At 46.9% G+C, this 10,864-nt stretch overlaps 1 protein-coding gene across 1 annotated transcript; it reads right to left on the reverse strand.

Moving 5' to 3' along the window:
* Positions 1 to 1,519: 1,519 nt before the first annotated feature.
* On the reverse strand, positions 1,520 to 5,055 carry LOC119287789 (transcription termination factor MTERF4, chloroplastic-like). The gene has a single exon (XM_037567402.1). The coding sequence runs from the start codon at positions 4,975 to 4,977 to the stop codon at positions 3,817 to 3,819; it is 1,161 nt and encodes a 386-aa protein (XP_037423299.1). The 5' UTR covers positions 4,978 to 5,055; the 3' UTR covers positions 1,520 to 3,816.
* Between the last annotated feature and the right edge of the window lie 5,809 nt (positions 5,056 to 10,864).

Consider the following 10,864-nt stretch of genomic DNA (forward strand, 5'->3'; position numbering starts at 1 on the left):
GGGAGGCGGCGGCTAGGTTTTCTCCACGGGGGAGGCTGCCTTTTATATGCTGCGCGTGAAATGACTAAAATACCCTGACGGGGCATGGAATTTACAGGCGGTGGCACGAGTACTGTTCATGGCGATTTAAAGGCGACGTGGCCACCTTCGTTGTGACTACCACTTCTTCAGGGTTTATATGTTCAATATATTGCCAGATCTCAGACCATCCTCAGAATCAGTACCATTGCTCTCTCATATTGCTGCATCATTCTCTCATCAGTAGTCCTACCAAAAAGTGCATATTTAACTTGTTCCTGCTTCTCATTTATCTGAGAAAAAACAGGGAAACAAAAGCCTCTCCAAGTAGAATCAGGCGGCAAAGAATTTATCTCCTGCTGCAGAAACTGCTCAGGGTTCCGGAAAGGTATGCACCCCCAAACTGAAAATCACACAAAAAAGGGTGTACACATACGTAGTAGAGCTCAACATAAGCAAGAAAAACAACACCTAGTCAAAAAGGTGTTTACTTGTTATGAGGAAATCGAAAAAGAAGTGCAGGTTAATGCCGCACAGGAGCCTACAAAGCATGGAAGCAAAACATAATGTGCCCAAAAATTGTTAAATATGCCGATAGATTAAGTAACCATGCACATCGGAGGGCGAATAACATGCATACTTATACTTAGTTAGCTTGCTGAACTTGGTTCCTACACATAAAAAGCTCTTTTAAGTCTGTTTCCATTAAGGAAAAGCTCTAGTAAGACCAACAGAGGAAGGCGAACTAAATATTAGTCTGAGTAAACTACCATCAATTAGCTAGCGGCTTTGAACTCCACATCTAACTGCTTACATGGCATAAATCTTAACTGCTTACATGGCATAAGTCTTAACGGAAAACAGAGAAATTTGTTTCTACATCTGATTATCAACTCAAAACTTTTTTTATGGAATGTTGACTTAATAAAAATCAAGGGTTAACATAGCTCCTCGAGCATTTGCAGCTTTTTTATTAAAATAATACTAAGAAATTGCACACTGAGCAGCAGCTTCGTTGCCCACATATTTCAATAACCCACTCCGCAGCAGTGCTCATAGAGGTAGAGTCAAAATAAAGACCATTTTATAACACCAGAAGTTTCCCAATGTACAAAAGAAAAGTTCAGAGCACAAGTTCCTACCCTAGAGCAGTGCAAAAGAAAAACATGTCCTGGTGCGGATGTAAATTATCATGAAGTATCAAGTTCAGTGTTGATACTTGAACAGAAACTAACACCATTTAGCTTTCCTCAAACAGAACATTACGTTTTCACTATATTCAACTCGATATGGCTTGTTAAACAACATTTGTTGATTCCCCTGATGTTGGCTGCAACTAAGTTAATTGTGTACGTCGACTCACTGCTTGTTTTGATTTGCAGTTCCTAGGATGAACTGGGTATCTTATTCATCTTTTCGAGTAGAATTAACATATATCAAGTTTTAGTTTGAACATTTGCTGATGACTCGAAAGGAAAATCAATTACATGAGCACATTGGGTTGTTTAATTTCCTTCAACCATAGAAATATAAATGCACCAAGTGTAACATATCTAAAGTTTACATACAATATCTAGGGCAATACGAGAAAATTAAATAACTTGCAAAATTCAGAAAGAGAAAAGTAGGAGCTTCTCTGAATAAAACCCCAGAATGCGTCAGGTTATAAATACTTGTTACATAAGGAAGCTTCAGGGCATCATCAACTAACAAAGCCTTCAGAATCAAGTGCAGTGTAGCAAAGGCCCAGCCAACATACTTGGTCGATCTCCAGTTTCATCATTCATAAAGAAGAACAAACTATGCATCTATATCCAGTTTCATCACATCTTCTCCTGGAAGAAAGAAAGCACCATCAATCTACAACATTCAGTAAATTAGTCAGTATGCTCCTCTTTATTGCCCAGCCAATTCTTACTTGATGAAAGTACCATTTTTCAATTCATAATCACCTGGCAAGTCACCTCTTCCATCAATCGACCCACAGGCTAACCTTCATTGCAATAATCTTATTTCTATAATTCCCACAGGCTAACCTAAGCACTAGAGAAGAGACACACAACTGATCTTCACTTCAAATCAGAGCTCTTTGCCAATAATAGCAAGCACACAGCTAAGATCTCATTTCTTCCGATTTCCACAGCCTAACATCAAGAACATACAAATGTGCACCATCCTCTCCTCACAAAGACTTGAATCTTAGTTGAGGAAATTTCCGTGTTCAAAATTCTGCAAGATTCTATAACTACGCTATATCTGACAGATGGTACATGCGTGCCTAGCCCTAAACTGAGATTTAACTGAAAACAGAAGATATGACATTCAGTATATCTGAGAAAAATACTGCATTTCCTCAAATGTTAATACTCTGTACCAAGCTTGGTTAGGATATCATCTCTGTCTAGGACCATCTCTTTTGGCTAAGGTAATAGTCTTCGACATCTTCATTCTCCTTTCTCCAATTCCAGCCTACATGTCTTCAGAAGAGATTCTAACCAACACAACTAAAGCAAATATAAAAGTCATCTAAAAATGCAAAACATAAAACAGAGGATGGTACATAAGATCCACCTTACTATCTCTTAAAAATTATGTCAATGGATAAAGGTGACCGCATCTATATAAATAGTGCTAATATGGAATAAATTAATTAACAGGTATGGCAGAGATTAACATGGTAATGCCAAGACCCTTTTGAAGATTACCTTAACATAAGTTCCTTCATAGTGTATGAAATGCCCTCTGTTTTTTGGCACCATACCATACAGGCATCAATTTGTGTCTCTGGTACAAATACAAGGGCCTTCAAAATATCCGTTACATAGTGTTAAATGGGTAAGCTGTCAACAAAATGCTACTGGCCAACTACTGAAGTATTCAGTTTTGACATCAGATACTCCTATAAAAAGTATCAGCCAGTAGGCCATCCAAGAATATAAGAGAAAAACAAACGGAAAAACGGATACAAACTACTAGTAGTAAACAATGACCTGCTTTCACAACAGTTAATATCTTGTAAACAAAGCTACTGCAGGAAGGATGAAGAGTTTCAACTCAGAAAAACTAGAGGAAGCAACCAACCGACTAGATCAAAACCGCAACCTCAGCAGTGACTAACACATAAATTCCAGATTTGTTCCCATAAAAAAAGACATTCAGCCAATTTTGGGACTTCATATCATCTTCATGGGAAAAATGAGAACCTTTTTTCATGGAAAGATAGATTGACCCAGGATTAAGCTGCAATGACAATTGAGAACATAAACATATAGGGCGTGCAGATATACTCTTCATTAATATATTTGAAAGCATTTGCAGAATGCCCTGATGTCACACTCTCTTAGTTCTAGTATGCATGCCAATATGACATCACAATGGACAGGTTAATTGTACTGTAAATTCTTTCTTCTCAACTGAATGATGTAATGGACATACAAGGACTCACAGTAAAATTATCAGTTTCATTCAGGACTAGAGACGCTAAATTAGCATGTACCTGACATATTATAGCAGACAACCAACATCCACTCAGGCACACAGACAGAGATTACCAGCTCACTACACAGTGTAAACTTTTTTGCGCCATACGCAATTACAAATTCTCATGGCCCGTTCTTGGTCATGTAATTCTGAAATTAGAAGGCACTTCCCTACAAGTGGCAGCATAGTCTTCGGCAAGGTGGGGGCAGCTTCCTCATGAGGGCATACGAACTTTTCCATGAAAATCTTCTTTGTCACCAAGACTGCTGAATAGTAGTTCCACTCGCGCTCTAGCAATCCTTTTTCCTGCTTCTTGGTTCATGTAAATCTGAATGTAGCAGGCACCTGCCCTGTGCAAGCAGCTGCATAGTCTTCAGCAAGGTGTGGTGCAGCTTGCTTGTGAGGGCATATGAACTTCTCCACAAATTCCTTCTCGCTGACCACCACCATACTATAGTAGTCTCTGTCATGATTTAGCAATCCACTCTCCTTAAGAAATTTCACAACATAGTAGCGGGGCCTAAGCCGTCCCTCCAGGCTGTAAGTGAGCATAGCAGGGCGATGTGCAATGTAGGCCGGCTCCAACCCCGCCTCAGAGATAAGGAACTCTGACAGGCGCTGCAGCACATCATTTGACCTACTCAGCAAAACCGGACACTTGGACACAGCAATGCGGACCTCGCCATCTGACCACCTAAGTGTCTTCTTCAAGTAGTCCAGTTTGGCAGCGATCTTGTCCTCGCTGAAGCATGAGATGGTGTGCAGCGCTTGCCTGAACATTCCAGAGCCACGGGGCACACCTAAACGTTCAGCGCACGCAACCATCGCCAGGACACGCCCTGGTTTGGCGCTAATCATCCTTGGCTCACGGATGAAGAGCTTGGCAATATCACAAGCACCTAGCCCGCACTCTGCTAGGAGCTTCACATTGGGCTTGACCACCCTCTCGAGGTGGGAGCCGAGGAAGCCGGAGCCGTGTTTGAGGGGCCGGAGCAAGTTGTCGATGGAGCCAAAGAGCGGCAGGTAATACTCTACCTTGGAGACGACGGATCTACGGCTGAATTTGACCGGGGCGAGCGAGACGAGTCGCGCGATTTCAGAACGCGACAGTCCGAGGCCGGTGAGCCCGTCGACGATGGGGGACAGGGTTCTCTCCACGCCGGCGCAGAGGAACTGCGGGTCCTTGGCGACGACGGCCGCGACATCAGCGCCGGAGAGGCCGAGGCCGGCGAGGAAGGCGAGCACGGCGTCGGGGTTGGCGGAGGACTTGAGGTGGGAGAGCTTGGAGGAGGCCTTGAGTGCCTGCGCACGGGTGAGGCCGCAGGTGGCGACGAGGTACTCCTCGACGGCGAAGCTAGGATTCGGGGAAATGGCGGGCGCGGCGGCGGAGAGGAGGCGGTGCCGGAGGAGTGGAGAGGTAGAGGGAGTTGGTGCCGCGGAGAGGAGATGAGAGAGGACGCGCTGCCGGAGGTGGAGCATGGCGCCGCGACGGCGGGGCGGCGGCGGCGGCGGCGGCGACGGTGGGGGTGGGGAATTCGAGCGGCGTGTGTGTCTCCGGTGGACAGAGGATTGTCTAAATGAAGTTGGCAGAGCTGAAGTGTATTAATCCCTGCCATCCAAATGACATCCAACGGCGCATTTCCATCCACACCCTTAATCCCTGCCAAGAGCAACCAGCGTCCATCACAACCCAAATACTCCCTCCGTTCCTAAATATAAATCTTTGTAGAGTTTTCACTATGGACCACATACGGATGTATATAGATGCATTTTAGAGTGTAGATTCACTCGTTCTGCTTCGTATGTGATCCATAGTGAATTCTTTTCAAAGACTTACATTTAGGAATGGAGGGAGTATAACTAGCACGCGAAAATATCTACTCCCTCCGTCCGGAAATACTTCCTCTGACAAGTATTTCCGGATGGAGGGAGTATTATGCACACCCTTAAAAATATTATTATTCATTCCGGTCAAAAAAATCTATATTCATAAGAAAAATTGTTTTCTTCGACGAAAATTATCAACCGGGGCGAATTTTCTGCCGCTCCATTGTATTATAAGAAGGGAGTTGCCTAGTTAATAAAGAAACTCGGTAGAAATAACTACCAGCCACAACAACATGGTTAATCTGAAGTCGAACACACGCTGCAACAAATGACAAACGTCAACATCAGCACAACATCATTGTCATCACTATCAATGAACGGGCTTTGTCCTAGCTAGCCAACAATGCAAAAATAAATAAATAAACCTTAGGAATGGCGCACAGTCACTATAATGTGACATACAACAAAACAAAAACTCCAAATTCAGCAGAAGGCACACAATTCACAATCATCACCTTCAATGTGGACGCACAAGAGCCACACGAGGAGATTTATATGCTCTGCCCTGGCAAGGCAACCGGACATTGTCTCAAGATGATGTCGGCCGAAAAGGGGAGGGGCACCTAGATGATGCCTCTAGGCGTGCGCTCGCGGGAGGGGGAGGGGGGGGGTGATGGGGAACCACTCATTGGAGTCGCGGCAATGAATGGCACCTATGGCATGGTTGAGGGGCCATGGGGCCATGGCAATGCCGATTAAATTTGTGCTTGGAATCTTCTAAAATGTTATATTTTTTAGATTTGAAAAAAGGACAACGGGTATAATAGTAGTGGTATAAAGGAACATTATATAAATTTTGCACATTAAATCTTTCCAGCTGGAAGGTTTCCTCCTAGAAAGCCCCATATGCGCAGCTCATCATCGAACTCAAATACAAACACGTTATCTGCATACACTAAACTTCAAATACAATTTTGAATATTAAATATATGTACAAATTGCGTTTCTCCCTTTTTACCGATACTACCAACCAGATGATGTTCACCAATGTTAACGAATCAGCATGGTCTTAGTTGTTCCTTCGACAGAAACGATGAAACCCGCCACGCAACATCATGTTTTTACACATAGTTTCTAACCATTTTCAGATAGGATTTGAAAATGCCCAGCCATTAAACTATCATCTCATCTTCCTCACCTCCCAGACGGCTGCCAACTTCCCCAACTAGCGACGCTTGATTGGACGGCAACACTGATTTTCTCCCACTCTTAAATTTTTTTTGAAAAGGAGGTTAAACCCCCGACCACTCCATCAATCGATGCATGCAGCCATCTTTATTAATTATTTTACAAAGGTTTGACAAGAATATACATCAATCCACCCGAAGCCACCATTCACACCTACAAACTCGATAATGTGTAGTGCTCTCACTCCCCATATCTAAAACCGGTGTCATCGCCGATCCATCCACGTAACGTATCGGGACCAACAGCCGGTGCAGCCTACCTAAAGCGCACACCACATGTATACGTTTTAGAAGCGTCAACATCATCGGACCACTTACCCATCTTCAGGAGAGACATCCGCATCACCCTTGCCAGTCCGGACATCCGTCGATGCCACCAAGGCAAAATGGCGCCACCGTCCTGCGCTCGTCCATCCAGACGCGAAAAATCTGGAAGATCCGTCATGCATAGCACCTGCCAACCAGGCATGACTCAGCATAGCACCTGTCGGCCATGCATGACTTGACAGCGCCGCCAAAGCTCCGTGCAAGACGAAGCCGCTCCACCTCCTGCCTCTGTCTTCCAGCGCTGCTCCACAAACGATACTCCCAAGAGAGAAACGACACCATAGTACCACCGCCGTCCGATCTGGAAAACCAGATCTTAGGGTTTCCCCCGAAGCAGCACGAGTGGGTCGACAACAGTTACACGACGATGCCTTCATCAAGGTAACGGCGCAAAACGCCGCCATCGCCCGCCAACGGCTCGGTTTTCACCGGCAACTATGTCTCCCGACTCGTAGCCGAGACTAGATGACGAATCTCGAGATCCAACCACCCAGCCACAGGCCGGCCACCTCTGACGAAAGAGATGACCACCACCGCCGGTTGCACCGATCAGATGCCGCCGACGCGACCACCAGGCCCTCCACGCCGCCGCCGCCGATCCAAAGGCAGATGGCGTGCCGCCGCCGCCGTCCAAAGAGGGCAGGCCACCGCGCCCGCAGCCTGCGGCGCCTCCGACGCTGCCGCGCCATAGCCATTACTGTCGCCAACACTGCCACCACAGCCGCCATTAGGACGTCGGCCGGCCGCCACACCGCCGTAGTCCAGATCTAGGCCGTCATGAACCAGATCGGCGCCGCCGCAGTCCAGATCGGGGTCACACCCTCGAGCCAGGGCGCCCCGCGTCATCCTATGACCCGCAAGAGGGAGGAGTGCCTCCGCCGCCGCCGTCGCACGCACATGCTATGCCTGGCGCCTACCACCGGCGGCGACGAAGGGGAGGGAGAGGAAGGAGCGGTGACCCGGCGGCTAGGGTTGGAGCCCCTCGGCCGCCCGTGCGCGGGGTGGGGGGGGGGGCGACGGTGGGAGGGGTATAATAGAGTGTCAAGTAATCTCGCGCCGCCACGGCTGAAACCCTGTCTCCCCTCCAGCGATCATGTAAGCATGCGCCTGTAGGGTATAACTAGACCACAAAATTACCACATGACACATGTGATAAGCAATCTATTATGTATTTATGAAAAAACTAGACCACAAAATTAGCCCTTCCTACATGCTTCCTAGGCTCGCAGCCCTGATTCCCGTCTACACGTCCACATGTTTCCAGCGACCACAATATTAACCCTTCCTATTGCCTGCCACGCCCTAGTTCATGTGATTACTCTCTCCCTTCGTCTTGGCCCAGTCAGATTGAGAACAAAAGAACTATGTCGCGAAGAGAGAGCACAGAAAGGCCTGAAGAGACCAAGAACGGCGCTAAACGTCGCTGCTGCTGAGTCCCAAATGGGCAAAGGGTTTTCACCAAGGAAAATACTTGGCAGGAGTTAAACAGGTTTGCTCAAACTTAATTAGCACTACACTTTTTCGTACTGGCCCTCTCAGACTGAGATTCTAATAAAGTCAACCAAGATCAGCTTATGTTCATTAATACCCTATGAGACAACATGTGTACCAATAACCCACTTCAGACTGAGAATAAACTATTAGCTGCAACAGTTTCAGCTACATCTAGATACATCCATTTCTGCGACAAGTAATTCCGAACGGAGGGAGTATCTGTGAGCGTATATGGTTTATACATTCTTCTCAGGCCCTTCCGCCTCATATGTTTCATTGGCCAGCTCAACCAATGATTCCAGTAGTTCTTTTTTTGAGGTCTTAATAACTTCATGAGCTTCGACCATATCTTTGTAGACTCTCAAGCAAGAATCTTTATTCATATGAACGTCATATATATATGCATGAGCCACCAACCTTGACACATCATCTTCTGAAACCTGAAAGAAGCATGATTTGGAGTGAGTGACAAGTTTGCTGAAAATGGGATAGCATGCAGCTGGGCACACTTCACAAAATAGTATGTACTGTTTTACCTCACAGGAGTCGCCAAATTCAGGCCACCATATCATCTTCAGAGCTGTTGCAATTTTCAGTAACGTCCAACCCTTGCAGTTGATGCCAGAAACATCCTTAATGAGGTCACCTGCACAGCGCAAGGCTCCAGAATATTTCTTCTCAACAGAATCACACTGAAACAATGCACAAGCTGTCGCAACAATTTGCTCATTGACCTGGATACAAAGAAGATTGCTTCATCACTAAAGCAAGGATGCAAAGCATATAATTTTTTTCTGTAGAAGTTGCATCCGAAACTTTGGTCCATGAAGATGAAGTAATGTCAGCACACAAGCTATCATACAGTGCAACACCAAATGACAGGGAACTATGAAGCAAAAAAAAACATGGCAACTAGTTAACTCACCATATCTGTTTTGACATCACAGTCATAATGTTGCAATACATAGTGCAGTCCTAGACTCATCGGGAGACAGTCCGCTTCTGTCAGTTGCGATTTTTCTTGAGGCAGCAAACTTGGCATGCAATGCTGTATGCCCCACATTACCTACATCACAGCTGTATTATACAGGCAGTCTATATTCTGGAAGAAGTCACAGCAAAAATGGCAATCAAAGTTGTTCAAATATATAGATAAACCAGGAGCTTATACTCACCAATCTCTCTTCAATAATTCTTTTGTATTCAAGCTTTCCAACAGCAATTTTCTGCTCAGGGAAGCGGCAGTTCATGATCATCTCAGTAAGCCTTTTGCTGACACCAGTACTTTTATTAATGGCCTTGGACTTGTCCTTAAAAGCTCGAAACTCTTCCAGCAAAACAGCCTAATGAAGAAATAACAAGGATGAACATGCTCACGTGCAAAAAGAAACAATTAATCAAGTATCATGTCATGTCTCTCAATTAGGAGAGGGAGCTGACCGGCGAAAAAGGGTTCCCCCGCTTTATATATAAAGCAACCATCAGCACAACATTCGAGCAAGAAGATACAAACGCACTCCACCACCGCACTCAACGCACACACTGATACACCCAAGGCAAGATACAAATGTGTCGTGCACCGAAAACGCCACCCCAACGACGACCAAGCACCCTAAAGATAAGCAAAGAAGAACCGCTTGGGCCGACGGTGACCACCTCCAAGAAGAGATCCACCAAGGAGCGGTGAGGCGGACACGGCCGGAGCGAGGACTCTAAGACGATGCCTTCAGAAGGGATACGACCACAGGTAGCCATCACCGTCAGATCCCGAAGATCAAGCTTTCACCTGGAGTCACACAAATGAAGTGGGAGCACCACGACAGAGCCTGCAAGGAGGATAACGATGTCCACGGACGCCGCCTCCGTCGGCAGTACTGGGACTGGGCAAGTGGTGAACCCCGGTGCTCCTACCCCTCCGTTGCAACCCCGCTCCGCCAACAACCCGCATCCATGGCGACCAAGCGAACATGGCTGCCCGCCCGCACCCGAGCCGTGCGGTCAGCCCACGACCAACGCGCCTCCCACCGCCAGAGCCACCGCCCTACATACAGACCGCCCCAAGAACCTCCAAAGGCCGTGACTTTGAACAAATCTGCACCCCAACCACCTCCGGGACTGCCAGCAAACCACCCGCCTCGAGCAACGCCGAAATGGAGAACAACGAAACGAGGATGGGGAAGGGGGGAGGAGCGGCCCACAACCACGACCGGCAATAACTTCCCGTGTCAACAACGGGAAGCTCAACCGGAGCCCCTGTCCCTCCAACCGGCCTCCTCACCCCTCCCCCGAACAACATGGTTCGCCCAACCCTGCCGCTGTTCCGGACCCGCACAAGAACACTGGCATCAGCCCATCGCTAGAGAGGAGGAAGCAGAGCCCTGGCCGCCGCTGCCATGGAGGCCACCAGTGGGGTCTCCCGCACCGTGCGTCGCCGACCAGCCGCAAGGGACCGATCAGGCAGTGACGTATGC

Source organism: Triticum dicoccoides, chromosome 4A, assembly GCF_002162155.2.
Source record: "Triticum dicoccoides isolate Atlit2015 ecotype Zavitan chromosome 4A, WEW_v2.0, whole genome shotgun sequence".
NCBI lineage: Eukaryota > Viridiplantae > Streptophyta > Magnoliopsida > Poales > Poaceae > Triticum > Triticum dicoccoides.

Coding starts and splice junctions, on each gene's coding strand:
- LOC119287789 (XM_037567402.1), bottom strand. CDS start 4,977: ATGCTCCACCTCCGGCAGCGCGTCCTCTCTCATCTCCTCTCCGCGGCA.